Source organism: Papilio polytes, unplaced genomic scaffold (assembly GCF_000836215.1).
Source record: "Papilio polytes unplaced genomic scaffold, Ppol_1.0 DF823399.1, whole genome shotgun sequence".
Taxonomy (NCBI): domain Eukaryota; kingdom Metazoa; phylum Arthropoda; class Insecta; order Lepidoptera; family Papilionidae; genus Papilio; species Papilio polytes.
Window position 1 is genome coordinate 1,429,004 of NW_013525805.1, and position 24,255 is coordinate 1,453,258.

Genomic DNA, 24,255 nt, shown 5'->3' on the forward strand with positions numbered 1-24,255 from the left:
AAGCGAAAGCGATCCCGTGGCGTCCCACACAATGGCCAGGAGGGAACGAAGGGGTTTAGTGAGGTATGCCCCCCACTATGGGGGGAGAGTATCTGCCCAAAGGCATGGAGTATGCAGAAAGCATTCCCCTGCGGAAAAAAAAAAAAGATTAGGCGTCTTACGGCCGAATCCTGAAACGATCAATTCATTTCGTAAGCACCGCTTTCAATCTGACATCAAATGAGAAGTTATCGTAAATGTAGACAGTTAGATTTTGAAATGTCTTCTCGGTATTCGGCCGTTACTTAAACAATAAAATGTCCTCTGAAATCAGACTAACGAATGTGGTGTATTCAACAATTTTCTCCGTAATTTATTTTTTTCTAAATTACGAATAAGAAAAGGATTTTCATTATTTTAGGAGCTTTTATTTAGTCAGTTTTAGTCTGAGAAAATAATCATAATTATTAATGTAACACGAGAGTACTCATTGGGTAATTGGCTAACCGAGGTTAACAGGAAAATGCTCTTAGAAAACTCATTACGTATTTCCGAACGTGTAAGCAAAATGAGAGAAAGGTTCACACTTAGCCAGAACAGTTAGACAGGTTCGCTGGCACGTAGTAGATTGTAGAGACTAAATATTCCCAGTTACCGTTCAAACAGTGCTAGTTGAATGTCAGTCCAGTGATTGAAAGCTTCTGACCAACTGTTTTGGCCAGGTGTGAACCACGCAATAAACATTAATTTCACTTGGTTGTGCCATTTTGTATTGTAGTGTCGGCCGTGCCGGTGGATATTGACCTGGCCAGCTGTGCCAGTTACACAAAGTCAGTGTCTTAGGACTATCCGCTGGTAGCCGCTTGTTGAAATTTCCCTTATTTTCAGTAGTGACAACATTATTACGGTTTATTATTTAAAAATAACGACATCTATGTTGAGACATTGGCTTTACTTCTTTTGGTGATTGAAGAATGTTATATGAAAGATACAAGATGGCGCTTATTTAAAAAAAGGATATTTGTAAACCTCCGATTACAGGAAAATTGTCGTAGAATTTTACAAAAAAAATAGTATAAGATGATGTGTTTTAAATAATCATTTATTGTTTAACTTTTTTTAATTTGTCAAAGTATAATTTGGAACTGTGATTATGTGTGAATGAAGTTTTTTTTTTCCAAAAACATAAAGAATTCACTGATTTTGATATCAGCGTAGGGGTAAATTTTAAAAATGTCAATCATTAAAGATATAACTGTATTTTCTTTTATTGTTTTTATTTCAGATAATCATACTTCATACTAATATTATAAATGTGAAAGTTTAGATGGATGGATGGATGGATGGATGGATGGATAGATGTTTGTTAGAGTTTGTAGCCTAAACAGCTGGACGGATCTCAATGAAATTTGGCATACATGTAGAGGATAGTCTGGAAGAACACATAGGCTACTTGGTTTTGTTTTTTTCAATACCACGGGAACGGAGTCGCGGGCGAAAGCTAGTGCTTAAATAAAACACAACATATTTTTTCAAGTACTTTATTTTATCATCCATTTCAAACTACACTGTCAAAAAAATCATTATCATCGATTATAACTACAGTAAGCTATAACTTTTATCTAATCTTTGATCCGAATGTGTGAAATATAGAAAAATTTTGACACATTATTCTTTTGTATTCCAACGCAAAATGTATTAACATTCTACAACTATTCGTTCGCTACCTTAAGTATTATGCTTAAATGAGCCGACACGTCGCTACATACATAAATGATCCCACTAAGCCGACACTAAACTCACACTATCGAAACATTAGCCTAATAACAAATAAATTATAACACGACTAAATTCACGTGACAACCTTCGGGGGTTCTGGGACTGATCGGTACCTACACTAAAAGTTGTCACGTGAGTTTAACCGTGTTATAAATTACATCATCTCACGAAAGTTTTAATAAGTTAACAAATAAATTATTAGAAATTAGTTACATGCTTGCAGAAGCTGCATTACGGTGGTTTAGTAATACAACATACATTAAAACATTCTTACAACTTTATTATCTATTGTTAATAACTACTCTATACCTAAGTATAAAATAAAAACACTATTAATTAATAAGTCTCAAACAATGCATGTTAGTTTAAAAATCAGGTACAAATTAATAAAAACACAAGTGAAAGGTAACTCAAATTATCTAGGAAGTTCTTTGAGATCAATCTTTACCAAATTTATTATTTTAATATTACATATAGTACTATTAATAATATAAATAATAAAATATGGTTCATCTACAACCTGACTGTTTACAGCAATATAAGATACTGAAACATTTTCGACAAGAAGCTTCAGGCTAAATGGGTATTTCCAAGCGACTAGCCACGCGGTTTGGATTTTTATGACAACCTCAACTGCGTCAGTGGAAATAATGTTAAATAATTCCATAGTTCGAGCCGCTAAGATTAAATTGATACAATTTGATCCACAATCTTCATGTTTCAAGATCTTACAACAGCTTCGCTCGTACTATATATTTTAACTCAGTATGTAATAAATATATACACAGAATCACTATATTTTTGGCTTCGCTATTAACAAACTAAATCACAGAAATAACTACAAAAGAATACCTTCTAAAGCTTAGCGCACACTACGATGTTTACGCTTATTTCTCACCGAAATCGCGAATTAAGTTCCATTGGCATTTATCCCAAAATGGTGTTTGAATATCATAGTGCACACTAAGCCTAACCTAAACTAATCATACGTTCCTGGTGGCGTTATGCGCATAAATATTTTTTTACTTTCCCCAAATAACTAAGTGCATACATAAACACTAACGTTAACCTAAATCCTAACATTTCGATCGGATTACTACTTAAACCTAAAATAACAAAAAATATAAACAAGTCAATGTGAATGTTACATAACACGTGCGATTTGTTACAAAAATGATCTTAATTACGTGCTGCCGTTTATATAAAACTGTCTAATCCAGGCTAATCTGACCGTGGAATTCCACTGCGTTAACACATTTAAAGGTATTGGCTTTATATATATTCAAGTGTATCAAAAGTGAAAACCCACAGTAGATTCTATTCCAAGAACCATTTTGAATAAAGAATTCGATGACGGTAACAAAATGGCGGATTGATTTTGACATTAAAATCCGCCATTTTTGACCGACTCCCCAAAAGGAGGTACTCAATTCGTCTGTATGTTTTGTGTTTTTTGTATAGATGTATAAGATTAGATGATTTCAATATTTGAACATTGTATTAGTTATTTTTTATCATTTACATGTTATTCTACACAGTATAAATGCTGTTAATCTGTTTACAATTTGGTTTTTATAACAATACAGAGTTTAGTTTTCGTTTTTTTTTACATTTATCGATATATATGTCACTTTATATAGATACACTGTAAATATGTTTAATAATAGAGCAATTACATCAAATGTAGCGTAACCTAACACTTTTTATTAATATTCTGTAAGTTGAGTCACCATTTCGTAAAACAATCGATAAGTTTCCGTAGCGAGGTCGCTTATCGGACATAGCAACTATGAATCATGCGGTTATATTCGTACAATGTTACCGTTTATAGTATTTCACTACACCCTAGCGACGTTTAATTTCATGAAAATATACACACGTCTATTATAACAAAGGATTATGAAATAAAAATATTCAAGAACATACGGCATTTTTTTTATTAATCTTTGACTTTTAATAAGTTAAATAATTTTTAGAAACTAGAGGAGGGGCCAAGCAACAGTAGCCGCGGAAACTGCAGATGCATTGATATAATTTTTAAAAATCTGCTTTAGACTATTTGAATAAACAAAGAATTTAACCATACCAATAGAAATAGATAAAATTAACATGGGACATGCTATATTTCAGTTATATTAATGTCGCATACGAGGTAAAAGCTATTTTATAATGTTTAGGCCGTCTTCAAAATAAACTAAATTACCAAATTAATGCGCGATTTTAAACATTAACTAATTTAAAATCTTATAAATAATTGAATAAATAAATCATTTGGAATATATTAAATACATTTGAACCAATTAATTAAAAAAAAACAGTAAAAATAAATACGCCGTGTAACACATCAGCTTAATAAAGAATAAATAAATGATATACGCATAGTAAATAAACTTACTTATGATAGGCCACTAATGACATTAAAGTTAGTTAATTATTATGCCAACATAACTCTGAATCACCATTTGTATTTTACAAATAAAACGATAGTGGTACCAATATGTATAATACAAGCTTGTCACTAACAATGGCCGATGTCGGCAATGGAAACCCACTGTTATATAGCATTGTAACTGTCAGAATAGTGGACACTTTCTTATCCATTCAGAAGATTCATAACGATAAGTTAACCGGTTATCGTCGATAAGACGATAAGCAAACATTGATTACACGTGCTAAAAACATCGAATTACATTTATTTTGCTGCTATTCGCGACTAGAAAAAAACGAATTAAATCGGAACGTCACAACTAAAGTACACCGTACACGATTGTTTCCTACACTAAATACTCTTTGGTAATATTCACTGGGTTATCTAAGAGCTAAACATAAATACAAATACGTAATAAACTGCCATTGCATATCACACTTAATCACTATTGTAATACGGATTAGAATCGCTTGGATTCGATGCGATGGTTTGTCAAAGCTGATGGTTGCTATGAGCTGCCAAATTACCGGGTTAGTTAGCAATTGTTCCTTTCGGGTTGCTGAGCGCCGCGGGTCGGTTTAGAGTAGGACAGCTGGCAGCGGCGTGGCGAGCGCCATGTGCTCGGCGCCGCGCACAGGCAGGCGTTGCGCGGCGACGTAGTGACGCAGTAAGGCCGGCACGCTGGGGAAGGCGGTGGCCGCGCCGCCCAGCGTGTAGCCCTCCGCACCCCGGCAGATGCGCATATGCATGAACCCACGAGTCGACCTGGAGAAAATACTACTTTATAAAAACTCTACCAGAACATTGTCTTAACCCTTTACATGCCATCCATTTTAAGACCAGGCAAATCGGTGACTCTGAATACTTTAATATATGCTAATATTATAAGGTGGAAAGATTTGTACTTTTTTTGTTTATAACACAAGGTGGCAAACGAGCAAGCGGCCACCTGAAACCGCCAAAATGGCGAAGCGACCGCTGCCCATAGACATCCGCAATTGCAGATGCGTTGCCTACCCTTATACGACGGAGGAGGAGACGCACATAAAGAGAATATTTCCCCTTCCTATGCATCTCCTCCACCGTCAAATCCACTTCCTCTTCCCAACCTCTCCTTAAAAGAACTTACTTGTGTATGTATTGACATAACTCCAAAACTACTGAGCCGATTTAAAAAAATATTTCACCATTAAAAAGCTACTTTATCAGTGAGTAACATTGGCTGTATTTTTTTTTTAATATCACGAGGCGATGTCGCAAGTAACAGCTAGTGAATAATATAACAGTACAGTAAAAATCTCAATGACTTTCATAACTGTGTATTTATCTAATGAAAATATTCCAATCAGTATTTATGGCCTTTAAAATGCTATCTTACTTATCTTATCAATGCTCAGCTAAACTTACTTTAAACTCAGAGAATAATCGTGTTTTGCAGATTCACTGTTCCTAACGAGGAAGGCGCCTTCGTTGGCGTCTCTCAGCAAACCTTCGGCTTCCACGCGGGTAAGAGTACCATGGTACCACCTGAAAAACAACAATATTATACTTAAGATTTTCTATAAGACATTTTATGATAAGAATTAAATCAATAAATTATTAATTTCATCAAGAAAGTCGTCTATTACAAGTTTAAATTAACAAGATTTAAAAACATAAAAACGACAATATGTATCATAATTTCAAAAAGACACCACTATTAATCGAATCAAGAGCGTTATCACTGCATATGAGTTAACTATATTTTATCAGAGTTTGATAAAACTATAGCAATATTAGTTTCGTAATCACATTATTGTAGAGACTAATTTAATCCATGTGTAAAAATTTGGCATTGAAAAGTTTGCTTACCCTTGCCGGTCGAGTGGTAGCGACGCGTCGATAAGGTCCCGCGGCGGGGCGATAGGGCCCAGGTTCAGATGCAGCCCCTTGCCGCCAGATTCACCGCTACCATCGAAGTTTAAAGTCAACTTTGCTCTGTGCTTGTTACCTGTAATAAAAGCAAATTTATTTGTTAGTAATTTATACAAAAAAGGATGGATCCTGCCACCCTTTATTTTCAACATTTCATTCACTAGGGGTAAAAAAATCAAACATTATCTACACTTTTAAGAAGTAAATTATAATATTTTTAGTAAATTTTTGTTTGAATTTAGTAAAAAAATGTACCCTATTGGACGTCAAACATTGTTTCATTGGCAGCTTTACAAATGATTTGGGACATACCTAATCTTGAGATAAAAGCACTCAAGTAAATTAAATATCAGAATCCTATCAAGTCGAGTTTTCGTGCGGTATAATCTATATTCTTACATCTTAATCCGAATAACAATGAAAGTATATTTGACGGGATAAAAGGGACAATGGAATTGACTGGACACGCATCGCCCTTACTTACAGGAAACTTATGTGAAAAGTTTCATTTTCAGAAAGCCTTTTCTATTGTGTCAAGATAAAACCGGTTTACGTATTCAAACATTTGTAATACAATTTAGATAAGATGTTACTAAGATTCGAATGATAAATTAAAATTAATGATACGAGTAAATTTAGACATAATTTAAATTAAGATCCGTGATATAATTTTTTTTTTTTTATAACATAAGGTGGCAAACGAGCAAGCGGCCACCTGAAACCGCCAAAATGGCGAAGCGACCGCTGCCCATAGACATCCGCAAATGCAGATGCGTTGCCTACCCTTATATGACGGAGGAGGAGACGCACACAAAATCCCCTTCCTATGCATCTCCTCCGCCGTCAAATCCACTTCCTCTTCCCAACCTCTTCTTATAAGAAAAGGGTGGTAAAGGGAAATGGACTTAAATTAGGCCTCCGGCACCACACTCATCAGACGAAACACGGAATTGCTTCCATTTCACGCCTGTCTTCTGTGTGGTCGTGGTATTACACTGGGCGTGCCGGCCCATTCGTGCTAAGATGTTAAAGCGGGCACTACCACTGTAATTGATAATCTTCTTTTTTGATCAACTTTTTACTATTTAACTTTTAACTAAACATTTGGAATAACGAGATAAAACACTAACCTTGATTTAAATCCTGAACGCTCTGACTGGATGAAGCATTAGAAATGGATTCCCCGAAGTCATTGTTAAGCTGCAGGGACTGTCCGCGCAGCTTGCGACGCAGCTTCGGCATATCGAAGGGCAACGTCCTAAGGTCGACCTCGGCCTCGGCGCGCCGCCGCCGCAGCTTGGGCATGTCGAACGGCAAGTCCGATAGATCCACGTCATCGTTCTTTTTCTCCTCTTCCACGCTACTACTGTTCTTGAAATTAATAAAAGCATTTCGGGAATCAACGCCTTCCCGCGAATGTATCGATATCCCGCTGTCAGATCCCTGGATCTCCGTATCTCCCGCAACCGAATGTCGGAAGGAGAGATTCAATAAATTCTTATTCTGTAACGCACGGCGTTTAATTTTCGGAGCGATGTCGGTAGTCATAACAGACGCATTGCCCGTCTCCAAGTCTTCGGGCGACACTTTCTGAGAATTGTTGTTTTTGTTATTGTCCGAAGTCTCCGATCCGGGCTCTTGCGATGATTTATCCGAGATAGGGCTTAGAATGTGTAGCTTGGTCGGGTGATGCCCAAACCCCGAGAGCTGCATGTGATGCAGCGACTTGGTGAAGGGGACGTTTCCCGAGTCAGAGCTGTGCGAGCTGAGCGAGGAGGAGTGGCGGCTCTCGGTGCTAGTTGTGCTGCGGTCGCCCTCGCTATTGCTGCTGCGCAAGGACTCCATGCTGCCGCCACTGCTGCTGGTGGCCATGCTCTCAGTGCTGGAGTACTTCCTCCTCGGACGGGCTACGCTCGGCCTTCCTTTGAACTCCATTATAGGGCCGACCCCCTTTGGCCCCGTGTACCGATTCGACTTTGGCATGTCAGAATCGGAAGTGGGTCGACCCTTAATCTCTAAAAAAATACCGTCTTTTGATTTCGCCCTCTCATCGTCGCCCTCCCGCGACTCGCGGCTGGAGTCTCTCAGCCGTTGTCCGATGTCGAGATCCGTGGAGCCCGAGCACTTTACGTCGGCCATGCTCACGTCACTGCTGGGCGGTGTATCGCGCCCGCGCAGCGACTTCACTGGCAGCCTCAGGTCCTTCAGTCGTGGATGCGCCGGTTGCGACTGTGGCAAGTTAGGGGCACTTTTTATACTGTTCATCGCAGATCCGTCTTTTTGTTGAAATTTAGTAGGCAGTGGTGCCGTAGACGGAGGTGATGGAGTATATCCGCGTAGGGGGAGTTGTGAAGTGGATGTGTTCCGACCATCCTCCTCGATGTGGACCTTCTCCAGTTCCTCGGACAGGGCACTCGCGTTATTCTCGTTTTCTATCTTTTGACGTATGGTCGGTATTTTAGAGCGACGAACGCTGTCCGTCTTCATGGTGACCTTGCGCCGACCCTTGTAGTCGGGTTCGCCGCGCTCGACCGCCTCGAAAGCGGAGGAGGCGGAGGAGATAACTTTGCGCTCCTCCGCCTGCAGCAGCGCCGGGTGATTGCTGACGCGGTCAAAGTCGTCGAGGTCATCGTCGGAGCGCGCGACTTTACAGTCGAATGCCGTTTCGTATATCTGTCGCGCGGTCATCTCTTGCGGCCAGCGCGGCAACGGCGCCGGTACGTAGAACACGCTGCGTGAGGCCCGCTCCTCTACATGTTCGGACGCGGCGCACGCGCAGCCGGCCGCGTCGCGCCCGCGCCGCCGCGGCGGCATCCACGCGCCCTCACCCGACGATGAAGACGAGCGATCTAGTTCGCGGAACCCATCCTCAGCCACCGAAAAACGCTTGGGTAATGTCGGGCGGGGAGCGACGTGTGGTGCGTCTAGACTGGCCGACTTTCTGTATCGAGAACCTCGAGACGATGCTGTTGTGGGCGCCGAAGGGGCCGGTGGTGGAGCCGCTGTCTTGAACAGATCGCCGTAGTAGTATGGGCTGGGATTCCTCCGGGGAGCGTTTGCGTAGCGCGGATCCGAGCGGCCGCTGTCGGGCGAATGCAAGGACGGTGCGGTCGCGAATGGATCGAACTCTCCAAATTCCTCTTCGTCGTCTGTTGTCGTAGATCGATCACCCGAAGATGATTCTATAAAGAAATAAATAAATAAGGTAAAATGTAATGGCTTCACTAAACTTCTTCAACCTTTATACAAAACATTAAGTTGACAAAGTAAATGCATATTTCGACAAGCAGAGTCTGAGAAACGCCCTAAACCGTCTCAAGTGGTGTTCTTTAAATGAGCGTCCGGATTCTACTCTAACAGGCTTTTATGAAAATATTTAACAATATAACAAGAACTACTTAGACATGCTGGAGAAGACCAAATGTAATTTCCATTCAGCAATATTGCATCAGATATTTTTCACAACAGACATGTAATTGTATTACGTATTACTAAAGGGACGTCATATTTTTTTAATAGATGGAATAACAATTTTGGTGATAAAACTGGAAAACAAAATACTGCCGTTATTTGTTTAACTAAAAAGGCAATAAGCAAAACATTACATAATGGAAACGTTTCAAAAAATTAAAAATAAACATCTTACAAGCACACTGTAAATGAATGCGTTAATTCCCCCTTTACACACACATACGCTAATGTTATTTCAAAGGAATATAGAAATACCCTAATGAGAAATTCTAGATGCACGCAACAAAGGCGTGCTTGTGAATGCATGTTCGAGTACAAAGTCTGGATTTAAGCCCTCGAGCCGAGATAAACGCTCGCACGATAGTTTATAAAACTCCTTGTAATTAAAAAAAATCTAAACTTATAACTAAGAAGTTTGAGCGATCTTTTTGAGATTTTAAGATTGAAATATCATACACCAAACATTGTTGACCTTAGGTCTCTTTTCTAATAGCCAAAGGTTTTAACCGACTTCCAAAAGGAAGTGGTTCGCAATTCGTCGATATTTTTTTAACAATTTTCTATTCATCAATTCGGTGATTTTCATTTTATTTGCTTAAACGTCTACACGCGCTGTTCCTATCGTCTATTAGCGATGTGAGGGGTGCCTAAGTGATGTCATTAAGCGCTGTAATTACTTTTCCGCGTGGATGACCACGATGGTGACGTGAGTTGAATTTGTTAAATTGTTTCAATCTACACTTGTAATGTCTTTTATACGACGGGTTTATATTTGAATTTGCACTGTTAAAACTTTTACGTTAAACATTTCTAAGTTATCGTCTCAATCAGCAATAATCAAACACATCAAACATTTGAAAGATTTTAATTTATATAAACTACGAGCTGTTGCCCGCGACTTCGTACGCGTGGTATTAGAAAACATACAAACTATAAAAATTACAAAAAGCTACGTATCCCTCGGAAACCGGACATTTCTCGGGGATGAAGCTTATCCCATGTGTACTCCAGACTTTGTTTTATATCTGTGCCAAATTTCAATAAGATATGTTGAACTGTTGCAGAATGATCGAATAAACATTAAAAAAACTAAATTAATGAATCCCACGGGAACCGTAACTATTCCAGGGATAAAAAGTAGCCTATGTGTTCTTCCAGACTATGCTCTAAACCTGTGCCAAATTTTATGGAGATCCGTTCAGCCGTTTAGGCTACAAACGCTAACAAACATCCATCCATCCATCTAAACTTTCGCATTTATAATATTAGTAACATAGTAAGATAAGAAGTAAGATGGTTAGACATTGATACTAATTAAAATTCCCGGTTCCTCTCTCGTGTACTTCGATTTAGGTACTGACTAGTTTTAGACCCGTCGTCAATCATTTTACTAACTAAATTCCGCAATTACATAAATTCTTAATAAAATATTAGTGTAGTTAGTGTAGATTTCTTAATCCTACAGTAAGGATTTCCTTAGTGGTAATTTTACTCTGAGTAAAAGTAATTCAAATGATTATCCGATTAATTTATTTAAAAGGTTGTTGAGCAAAAAACCGATGCTCTTCAGTGCACTATCGTTGTACCATCACTACGCCGGTATTTATTGCAGCCGAGACATTTTTTCCAGTCTAGACGGACGAACAAACGGGAAGGCCTGATTAAAAGTTTCCATTGTAAGCCCGGCTCCGGCCGCCGCGGCTTTTATTAGCAGCGGCCTAATTGTGGAAAGCCAATCAGCTTTTATCCCGACTGTACGTGCGTTAAGCTATCGCTCGTCGGATATCTTGTATGTATGTTATTCTTATTTATATTCAATCAAATATTTATTTGATTCTATTAAAATATTTTAATTATCATTTTGATATATTGTACATAGAATTAACCAACTTGGAAGTCTGGATAACTACATAAGCAGAGGAATCTAATAAAATGCAATGAATGAATGAAGAGAATCAATAACAGCTTCGGCTGTTTAGCGAAATTTTTTTTATATTATAAGGTGGCAAACGAGCAAGTAGCCACTTGAATCCGCCAAAATGGCGATGCGACCGCTGCCTATGGACATCCGCAATTGCAGATGCGTTGCCTACACTTATCCGACGGAAGAGGAGACACACATAAAGAGGATATTTCCCCTTCCTATGCATCTCCTCCACCGTAAAATCTACTTCCCCTTCCCATCCACTGTTCGTACGAAAAGGGTGGTGAAGAGAAAGGGACTTAAATTAGGCCTCCGGGAATAATTATTTGTATGTAATATTTTTTATGTAATTACTTAATAAATAAATGCTATACTTGAGTGGTTTACGTAAAACATATTGTTTATGAAATGGAGAGCCGATGAAAGCCCGAATTTTAGAAGCCGCGTACGAGATTCCAATAACTGATTTTTGAATATGAAGACTCCATCTCGTTTAGAATAATATGAAGTTATGAAGGGAAATTACAACAGAGGAACATAATTACACATATCCAACGTAGCTTAAGAAACGTTTGCGTTACATTTTAATAAAAGTGTAACAAACGGACTCGCTATGTAACCGTACACTACAGCTGGCCCGAACAATGCTCTAACAAGTCTCTACCACAATTGTGTTGCATGAAGAAAGAAACCTTTGTCCTGTACTCCTTGGAGACGTGCGGAGCTATAACGAAACTAGTTTATACGACTTATCTAAGACTAAGTGGCGTAATACGCAAAAAACACACACACAGAATCACGTTTGAATTTATGGCATCCTGGTAGACAGCAATCAGTGTCTTTTACGGCAGTACTGGCAGTTGTTAGTTAAGTGCCCTCTTTTAATGTATATCTATACTAATATTACAAAGAGGAAAGATTTGTATTTTTGTAGTTTTGTATGTATTGAAATAAATAAAAAACAACTGGACCGATTTTAATAATTCTTTCGCTGTTGGAAAGGTAATTTGTCTGTGAGCAACATAGGCTTTTTTTTTTATTTCACGCGGGCGAAGTCGCGAGCTATAACTAGTTTAGTATAAAAATCTACACTATTGATATTCCACAAGGACCAATTAACAGGAATATTGGTTTATGTGGAGTATACAAATAGTTATTTTAAAAGATATGATTTACATTAACTGCGTAAACGCGTAAACGTAGCAACTAAGTAGTTGCTAGATGTTGCAAGCTACTTGCACAAATATTTGTAGTTTGCTCATATTGTGCATAATTTATCGCTTTTACGAGTAGTTTTGCGTAATCAATATCATAATCATTGAAAACATTTCATGTTTAATTTAATGTGAACAAATCACGATATGATTTATTTAGCATGCATTACTTCTTAAGATAGATCACGTACCGGATTCGTAGTATGGCTGTGAGCGATGGCACGACTGCCTGTCTTGTCTGAGGGGTGCGGAGGGTGCAGGCTCCGGCGGGGAGTCTACAGATCCCTCGGGCGCGCTCTCCGGGCTGCGCCTCGCACCAGGCGTGGACAGGTGAAAATCGGTTCGTCGCGCCGATTCGTAGTCAGCGCGTCGTCGTGCCGATTCCGCGTCGTAAGCCGGCCGTCGGGCCGAATCGTCGTTATACTCGCGGTAGTGTCTGCCCGAGCCGTAGTCGTACGGTCTCCGGCTAGACTCGAAGTCGTGCTGCCGGCGGGTCTCGTGTCGCCATTGAGTGGCGTCTGGTGACCGGCGCGGCTCCCGCGACCGCCTGCCGCGCGGTGGCGACCGACGAGCTGTGTCTTTTGGTGTGCAATATGCCTCTAAGAATTCAACCTGCAACAATAAAATAATCCGATTAAAAACACCGTTAGGTTTCCAGCTAAGAATTAAATTGTAGAAACATTACGATCATCAACTATTATGTAGATTGTGAGATTATGTAATAAAAATTGTCAGGAAATAAAATTCAAATAAAAATATCTTCTAACAGGGAAAGGAGTCACCGCGGGCTATTCTCAAAAAGAAGCCCTTCATCATGAAGGTCGATTATGTGGCGGAGTAAAGTGGTAATAAAATGCAGCGGTCACATATCCGGCGAGCGTAACGGCCGGTTAGTCGGCCCCTCACCATGCCCGGGCGTCATTACCGCGGCTCGGGTGTGTTTATGTAGCCGGATATAAAGAACATTATGAGATATCGCGCTTCACGATTGGACGACCTGATAACGTTTAACATTACTACGATTATTGTCATAAATACAAATTATTATTCGCGATTTTTGCATTTAATTATTTTTCAATATTGAAGCCTCCAAAGAAACAAATACAAACGCAATTTGTTAAATAAAGTACAAGTGAAAATTTTCTAGTTATGACCTAGTGTAATATTAAGTACATGTTTTTTTTCTTCTATTCTGTACAACTCCGTGTTCTGTTTTAGGATTCATTGAAAACCGGCGCTTCGGTGTACACTGCAGCACATGCCAAATGAATGCACATGCCTTTTCTTTTTTGAATGAACGAATTTCTTTCTTTCAATTAAAAAAAAAACGATTAAATAAAAGCTAAGAATCTAGCAAATTACCACAATTTTAATTACCTAATGGGTAAAACTTAAGTCGATAAATAAATTATTTTCACACTAGACTCCACGTGTCAGAATTGAGGAAAGTCGTGATATATTTTGACATCAATTTAAGCATTAATTGTTCATGAACTCTAGTCGTTATTGTGTAATGACGTTTTTATAATTACTCACTTTAATAAATAAATAATTAAAAAGTTACTCATGCGAAATACGTAATTAAAAGTTGATACAAAAGTATTTGTTCAAATGAATAAAATAAAAACACTTAATACATCAATTAAGACATTTATGTTTGTTTCAGTAATTTGGAATGATTTTCAAACTGATTACAATATTTTTTGTATATCTATCATCGTTAGCGTATATATTTGCATAATAAAACGTCATGTCTACGGACCGGGCCCTCGCTTTGATTTGCGACGTCTGCCATACTCGGCCGCCATTTGCATATTTTTCTGAACGCTTAATTAAAACTCAAACGATGCTTGTGGAGGGCTAAATGTTAACGTAAATATTTAATAATACAACTTTTTGATGAAAACAGATAAATCAAGAAATACAAACGATTTTACTGGTTAATTTCTCTAGACACTTTTACATCGACTGTCCAAATATCTTTATATCTACTGTCATATCTCTCATTAAAAAAACTGATTGCAGTGGTAATTGACGGTTACAAAGATTTATCATAACTTATGAACCTTTCGTTTATTTTTTGTTGTCAATATATTAGTAAAATGCTCTTTTTCACGTCCATTCTACCTACCGAAAAACCTTTCTATTATTATTTATTTTATAATTCACTATCTTTCGCCCGCGACTCCATCCGTGTGGAATTTAAAAAGAAACAATAAGTAGCCAATGTGTTCTTCCAGACTATCCTCTACATCTATGCCAAGTTCCTTTCAGCTGTTTAGGCTATAAATTAACAAACATCCATTCATCTAAACTTTCGCATTTATAATATTAGTAAGATAGTAATATAGGAAGTTTTACAACATTACTTCCTGCTCGATACACACGGATATTACTAAAGGTTATAAAACAATTTCCTCACCACTGGCGTGATATTAAAACGAAATACACATAGACATTATAAGTAGACTTATTTATTTATTAACTAGCTTTCGCCCGAGACTCCGTCCGCGTGGTATTGAAAAAAATGAATAGCCTATGTGTTCTTCCAGACTATTCTCTACATCTATGCCAATTTTCTTTGAAAACTGTTCAGACGTTTAGGCTACAAACTCTAACAAACATCCATCCATCTAAACTTTCGCTTAGTATGAAGTATTATAATTAACTATTCCTAAACATAAACTGCAAAAATCAATTTAATGTTAAAAATAATTAAACATTATCAAAAGAATATTATGACGTCACCATTTTTAAAATACGTTAAACTATCTATAAAAGATTAGCCTACCAAATAACGTAATTGTTAGTAAACCCTTTTGCAATCTATGAGCCAAGAAAACAACAAAATCATCACAAATACGATAGCTATATTGACGTCAATACTCACTAAAGATCATGGTTTTTATGATAACAATTTGGTTGATAATTTCTGATTATTTACAAATCAAAGGTGGTAAAATAGCAAAATACCCGATTGTCTCTTTGCTATCTAAAATATTCCTATTAATACTATAAATGTAAATTTGTAGATGGATAAAAAAAACATTTAATCTTATCACCACTGCAACACAATTTGGAATAAGAGAAAAAAAAACACAACAAAGTAATTAAAAAAGAATAAATAATGAATGTTATATTTGGATGGCTATTTGTTAAAGTTTATAATCTAAACTACTGAATAAATCTCGATGAAATTTGGCATAGATGTAGAGGATAGACTGGAAGAACATATAGAAGGCATTTTTGTTTTTTTTTATAATTCCACGCAGTCATGGGCGAAAGTTGTACTATAAAGTTCTATAAATAACAAATATTTTTAAGGCCGATCGCCTCAAATATGATAAAATGATTGATATTTCAATTATGACATAATTATCATGGTTAGATAAATTTAAGCACCTACTAGTTATTGCAACATATTTAATAAGAAAATGTTGGGAATGACTTGAATTTACTAGTTTTATCCACAGATAATCGAAAATAACAAGCTACGTGTAACATTAAAAAAATTTACAAGTCATTTGAGAGACAGTCCATTAAAATTTTACATTGTGATTATTCAAAACGTATCTTTTATCTACTAGCTGCTCGCGACTTCGTCCGCGTGAAATTAGGAAATAATAAAAATATACCGTATGTTACTCTAAGATAAATTACTTTTCTAAAAGTGAAAGAATTTTATAATCGGCCCATTATTTTATTCGAGTTATTTCAATACATACAAAAATACAAATATTTCTTCTTTATAATATTGGTATAGAAAGAGCAAAATAAATTTAAAGTATAAAATATATTTAGGACGTTAACATTTGGTCAATATGACACAAATGAACACACGGCCGATGTATTTTCGTGCGGAATCCCGGGGAGGAGTGTCGCCGTTATTAATATAACCCGAACGGTGAGTCAACAAGCCATCAGCTAGCAGTCAACAGTCAGTAGACTAGTCAGTGTCTCATGTCTGCAGGCGTATTGCCCCAAATCCCCAAGCGTTACTCATCGAAATCCCTCAAGAAAACAGTCTACGTTTCTTATCGCATGTTTTCAATCCGACAACTGATTTTGCAAAATGTGATATCTATCTAAAAGGCGTAAGATGTCAGCAATAACATCATATTTTTTAATAATTCTGTAATAAAAAGCCCTACACTTACGACACGCTTTAGGCTATATATTTTCACGGTAATTAACTAAGGGGATTTATAAATTGTAAAAAAACCTTCATGTGGGAAAGAGACCATACAAGCTAACATTATAGAAGCAAGGTTGCCATGGGAACGGTAATTGTTATCCAATGTCAAAAGACCTTAATTGTCATTTGTGCATTTGTATTTTGTAAAAAACAAAATATTTTTATATAATTTTTGCGGATGAAGTCGCACGGGAACAGCTCGTAAACAATAATACAAGAATAAACATATCCGTTTTTTAAATGATTCTCTCTATCTCTTGAAAATGTTCTCAAATCAACAGTGAACTGGCAGCTGACAAACGAGAGTTTTAAATTGTATAGACTCTATGGTAATTGTTAAGTTCCCGTTTCCCGCCAGGTGGTCTTGTTCTTTCATAGACAACCGTCCGTCTGGTCACGTTTCGCTAACAGTCACCAATAACGATTCCCTTTCGAGCAATTCATCCATTTTATTCTTTTCTCTTTCATTTTTAATCATAACTATTTTCCTTTTTGCATCGCTGTGTTTGCTTTGTTATTAGATCGATGCAATTGTATATCTCTCAATAATTGCATTCCGCATTATTTCCTTTACGTTTGAAAAACATCCTTATTTTAATTAACTTTTAATTATAACTATCATTGTATTAGAAACCGTGTGTTATAGTTGTATTATTGAGTTTCTAATATGAGAGGTGATACAAATGTATGTTTTAAATTGTTACCTACATGAACGCTTACTGATTCTTTTTGACCGACTTCCCAAAAGAAAGAGGTACTCAATTCGTCTGTATGTATTTTTTATTATTTTTGTCCGTCTTTTCCAATTAAGTCTTTGAAAAAGCAATAGAAAAACGTATGTACTACATATAATTAAGATAAAAGATTCCATTTCCGGATCTAGACTCTTAGATTGTTTCCAATGCGCTTCAATTTCCTTTGTATTTGTTTTAAATAAAAAATCTAAACAATAGTACAACAATTGGTAACTTAACAAAATAATCCCCAAGTAAACTATGAGTCACGCAACAAGGTACAAAGATTAAAAAAGCTGTCATCAAGTGTAAAGTCAAAACAAATGAGCTTAGTTACTAAATCGCCCGTACAAAAGCTTTAAAGATAACGATAGCTTTTAAGTAGATGCTTAACAATGTTGAATAATTGTCACGAAATAACTTCATTCCCTTTGAAAGCATTCTGCTTTTGTTTGGGGAGTCACAAGGGTTGGTGTCAATTAAAACAGATAAAACGCTTAGCTTTCACGCCTTGATACTAGATTAGAAAATTTTTGAAACAAACATTTAGACTTGTCCCACCACTGGCTGATAGAGGCTCAGATAGGTTAAAAATGATGTCAGATAACGGAACAAAAATCCGATATTTCCATCACATACTTTACACGTTATATTGTTATCAGGCAAATTACAATTTGGTGAGACAGGCCCTAAAGATACAATAAAACAGGTCGCTAATCATCAATGTAGGTATTGAAATATGTTATAGATAGTATAATACTTCATAAGAGAACTTATCGTTTACGCAAATAAACATATGTTTGTTTGAACAATTAATTCTAGATAGTTTGTCTATTGTATGCGACATAATACAGTTCAAACATTGGATTATAACCGTGAAATTCCACTGCCGGAACATTGTTAAGACATATTATTGTCTCTCTTTTCTTTAGAGAGTAGTGAAGAATGGCAATAATGTTGTGATACAACATCCAACATTGGGAACCAACATAAATTAATGCTGATCTGAAGTTTTCATTTATTTTGTTATTAACTAGTTTTTCTATACTATTAGGTACTGGAGTAAAATTTTAGTTACGAAGTTCGGAATCTCGTTTTATTATTTGCTTTAGAACTATCGAATAGTTAAAAGTAGCTCGGAAACTGCTATTAGTAACATATCTGTTAATGAATTTGGTACTACGAGAGACGAAATATCACAATGAATACATCAGACATCACTAGGATATAGTTACTAGAACTCAGTAACCATTAGGCTAAAAATAATATCGGCCTTTCATTGTAAATTAGATCTATGTACACATTGCTATAGCACAATTGGTTCTGTGCAAAGATCTACATGGTACGCAATTGAATGCCTAACTTTGCTTTCTAAACTTGTAACGAATTTACGTCGACCCGAGTTCGCGGAGGGTCTTAATCGATATCCATGATGCTAAGAGTAGAGGCAACATTTCTTTATTCCCATTTTAGTTTACCTAATATAAATCTACTAATACTGCCCAAATTGACCAGTCCTAACTGGTATGTTGGACAAATTTGATAATACTATTACAGCTTTTGACTCTAAACATGCTTTTTATCTTCGTTTTAGGTAAACAATTAGCTTCCAAGTGCAAATTACAGTTAGTGTGCAGTAAAAACCACACTAGCAAAAAAACTCCAGTATAGTTAATTATACACTTACCACATGCACAACCAAAATCCACTGAGCTAATTGTTTCACTTTAGCTATTAGTTTCTTGTTTGAAGGCATATTTCTAATCTTATATACAAAATAATTCACTTATACTATTCACAAAAACAGCTTAGAACGTTGCACAGCGACACGCACACACGTAATAAACTAGAAACTGGTCACTACACTTTCATCTATGCTTGTTTTGGACACTTAAAATATAGACTCAAAACACAATTTCACATCAACTCAATATATAATTTATAGCGTTTGGCAGTAACTCTGCGTTATGAACGCCTATAACGTTTTTGTAGTTCACTTGACGAGTCCAACTGTCGACTGACAACAAGCTCAAACACAATACGCGAATGTGTAAAACGGTGACTCATCGCCCCGCATACTGTTTATCGAGGCTTGAGTCATCGCGGCTGCGGTACCGACTCTTAAAGCGATTGCAGCGCTGTATTCGATAAGCTGCGATAGCACACGCTGTTATACACAGAAGTTTTAAAGCGCTCGACCGCTGCATCGGAAATATTCGACTCCATTAATACCTTGTGGACTCCGCACGTGTTCATAATGTTAAGCTATTTTTAATCCTATTCCATTACAGATAGAGTTCAATTGGGTTAAAATTATTCGAAAACGCAAACTATTGCGTTAAGAATTCGACTCGTTTTAGATTACGGCACTTGACTAGGCCGTTTTGAGGTCGTTTGTGCAGTAGACGCTAAAGTATTTCTAATTTTATTCCGCATGCACTTTAACTAAAAACATTTTGTATAAACCACCGTATAATTTTAATAATTTTGCAAGTAGGTACAATTTTAGCATTACTCGACATAATTAACTAACCGTACATTATTATTTTAATCTGTCACTAATGTTCTAGGTCAAGTTAGTATCTTTTATTAGATAAATGCATAAAAAAATAAGCAGTTTGTTCAACACTTGTGATTTAAAAAAATGTTTACACAAATTAATATACATTTACTTTTATTACAACTCTAATTTAACTAAAGACCCGATTTACTGTATTTATCGCTCTTCAAAAAACACAAAATTCAAAAGATTCACTAAACATGAACACACGACGAAGGGATCGATCGGTCTAACTGTCGCGGTAAACTTGTAATCGATAAACTCTTGTAAACTGTAGTAACTATATTCATAACGTTTCTATTTTCTTTATAAAGGCCAAGGTGAACTTAAAATATAAACAAAACAATGTTGGCTCGTAACAAATTGCGCGGAAAGCAGAAACAATTTGGTAGCATGAGTCAGTCGCTATCTTTCTCCCGGCGTCTGGGTCGCATATGGTACAAAATTACTCACGTGAAAATAATGACTCATTCAAGCAGGTGGTTGATATCATTTTAGATATTTTAATTTGGTATAATCTATTTGAAATTTAAAACGTAAAAGAACGTTAGTTCCTATTTACATTTCTAATGACCTTCTGTAACCTAAATGAAATTCACTTTCCGAAAAAATAAATTACTAACATTATAAATGCGAAAATGTCTTACAGTTTGTAGTCTGAACTACTGAACGGATCTCGATGAATTTGGCATAAGTGTAGAGGATAATCTGGAAGAACATATAGGCTAGTCAATTTTGTTCTTTTTAATTCCAAGCAAACAGAGTCGCGGGCGGAAGTTAGTATGGAAATAAATGAAACAAGTAAAATCCAAATTCAAATCTAACATCGACTGCTCTATTAAGGGTAAAGTTTATTTCAGTGGTGAAACAAAGGATTAATTATTTTAAAAGAGACACAATTTAAAAATTGTTTCTCCTGACGGTACATTGTTTCCAAGGAAACAGTATACAATGGCGTGTTTATGTCATTAAGTTTATAGCCTTTTTTATATGCAGGACTATGCGTCATTTGATTTTCCTTGCGCTTCCTCGCGTCACCGTGACGCGGCGCTAGTGAGGCACGCGCTCGCGAGGAATTTTTATTCTCTGACGCAAGAAATGACCCGGACTGAACCTTTGCATGTAGGATTTTTCCTCAGGCAAATTCATATGAATATATGTTCATATAATAATGTTTGTATTTAAAATGTCTATAAATAATATGGTTACAAATTGCAAATCAAAATTACAAATATCAAAGGAAGATAATGCTTCCTTCCTCCTAATATAAGTGCGAAAGTTTATACGGATGGATGTTGTTAGATTTTCTAGCCTAAACTGAACGGATCTCGATGAAATTTGGCTTAGATGTAGAGGATAGTCCTGAAGGCCATGTGGGCTGCTTTGTTTCTAAACAGTCGCAGGTGAAAGCTAATACGACACTAGCTAGGATACCAAATGTAGAGTTCATTAAAATTGAATTTAAATCTAACTTTTGTTCATATTATCATTATCGTATAAATATTTCATTGTTATTTCAAATTCTAAACATGAGGGGCTATTGCACATGGTACATATTGCATCATTTAAACAATGACACACCCCTTTTGCACATGATTAAGGACCATGACTCATCGAAGCATTACCGTGCAGTACTAACTGGGAACTCTTTGATGTAAACGATGGCCGATGGCATCTAACGCGATGGGTTCAATGCGGAACTAACACCAAAAACAAACATTAATGATTTATGAAAAACATCACACAGTTTAAGTACATTAATTTAAGATTGTTATTAGAAGTGGTAATATCAAACGAAATAAATAACGCCTAGTTGCTTTCACAATGGAATCCAGTAAACCTAAGTCCTTAAAACCGCTTGGGCTACCAACGAATTCCGATAAAAGTATTTTCATGTAACGTCGATTCAAGAACTTTTTACTGTGTTTTTTAAACCCGAAACATATGGATCTCGTAGTACACTTCACCCCGGCCAACTAATATTGCAAGATCTGAATTCTGCACCCAATGCACAGTTCAAACAATGACACACCCCTTTTGCAAGAGATAAGAGGGGTGACGCATAGCGCACCGGGGATGCAGTTAACGCCTGACTCACTTGGCTGACTCATTTGGTACAAATGACAGGATCGCTTGTTTGATATATCTGTAACTAAGAAATTGTGAATGTAGACCGTTTGTAATTTGCCTAGAAATATCGTAAAGAATGCATTCACAAAGATATTTCAATGCTTTGTAACAATTCATCGTTGAAAATTTCAGCACTGATTGCTATACTTTATTGTCTGCACTGTAACATCCTTTGAAATGTAACCAACTTCAAACCACACTGTTGAAGTCTCTTGAATGTTTTGTGGAACTATACAATTTTCCTAGACGTATAACAAATGGACGGCTTTGACGGTTTTCCGGTGACATATCGATGCGCTAATTCGAGCGCCTTGTCTCTATTGTAATTGAGGCTTTGTCGTAAATATGAATTAGCTTAATAAATATTCATTGTATTGTTCATTCATCAAATTACTAATCAATTTCTCTGAACTTTTGTGGATGAGTAATCAAATTATGTAAGATTCTTTAGTTATTATGATAATTATATTTTTCTTAGACTATTATCATAATTAACCTTTTGGAATCAGTTATGTTCGTATATAAACTTTTTTGAACTCAAAACCAATGACTGTATCAGAAGACATACTTTTTTACATTTTGTATACTTCAACAAGTTATATTACCATATTATAGATCATTTAAGAATGTTTTAAGGGGATGGTCTCTTTTAGTAAAACGAGAGGGGAATTTGAGCTAAGTTATAAGACTGCTTGGTATGAGTTTCTTCAAACGAAATTCTTTTTCATCGAATCTTTCATATGTAGAGTTTAATGCTTTGCTTTCAGATAAGATAAATACTCGACCTGAGATTATAGTGTGAATTTATCTTTAGAAAAATTTAGGTAAGTAAGTTCTCTAATACTGTTTTCATTTACTTGCCTCTTGAATTTTCTTTATTATAATATACGGTGACAAACGAGCAAGCGGCCACTTAAATTTTGCATAATTAGGAAACAATCGCCCATAGACATCCGCATTTGCAATTGCATTGCCTACCTATAACCAACAGAGGGGACGGACGGGTGAATATTTCCCTGACATGCATCTCATTCCCGACAAACCCACTTCCCCTTCCCATCCATTCCTTAAAAGAAAAGAATAGAGCTAAAATTAGGGCTCCAGCACAAAAACTGTTCCCACGAACTCCTTTGACGTATTGGAAACAATAAACAAAAACGTGTCTCTACTTTAAAAAAATACAAACAGCGTAGAGGGAAATTTATTTTTGTTCTAAAGCTTAACTAAATATAGTAACATCTAGTTGAGTCAGTACACTAAAAAGGACTGCAGTGGACTTGACGGGTGAACGAGTGACCGAGTTCGTTGTTCAGATTGTAATCGTGCGAGTTGAACGACTTGGTATGACTCACTCGATCGCAATACGCATGCGTGATATTCTGAAGGTGAACAACATCCTTATGTTTACTTCCACATACTTTATTTATTTACTTGTTAAACATGTACATAAAGAGCACTTAAGTTACTCGTACATTATGTCTACAATAGATGACTTGCGATTTTCACAGCGAAATTTTCACAGTCTTTTATTCCAATTTTATTAAAAACATTTTTGAATTCAGAACTTTAATTATTACTAAAAAAACAGGAAATCTAAAAATAAATAACAGTTTTTAATTCTCATTTAAAAAGTCATTTGTACCCTAATAACTTTTCATATATTTAACGCAATTACTAATTCCTACGATGTATTTTATGTATATTTGACTTACCAAAAGAAGGAGGTACTCAAGTCGTCTGTAGGCTTTTTTGTATTCAAATTATATCTCAAATTAAAACAATATCGATTGCAAATATTTCAAGTGACATCACTGGTTAAACACAAAAGAAAACAATGAAATTTATAGATCTGAAAGGAATATCGATTGAATACAATATGAATAAAAGACCATTATAAAAATTATCCATGCCGTACATCTGTATAAAT

The 24,255-nt window shown here is 36.3% G+C and overlaps 1 protein-coding gene across 1 annotated transcript; it reads right to left on the reverse strand.

The window, feature by feature from the left end:
* Window positions 1-4,084: 4,084 nt before the first annotated feature.
* Window positions 4,085-19,691, reverse strand: LOC106104856. The gene is made up of 6 exons (XM_013285041.1): window positions 19,326-19,691; window positions 12,901-13,321; window positions 7,231-9,282; window positions 6,038-6,176; window positions 5,594-5,713; window positions 4,085-4,951 (listed from the first exon to the last, which is right to left on the reverse strand). Exons 1-6 carry the CDS (start codon window positions 19,392-19,394, stop codon window positions 4,765-4,767), a joined length of 2,988 nt encoding a protein of 995 aa, XP_013140495.1. The 5' UTR covers window positions 19,395-19,691; the 3' UTR covers window positions 4,085-4,764.
* Between the last annotated feature and the right edge of the window lie 4,564 nt (window positions 19,692-24,255).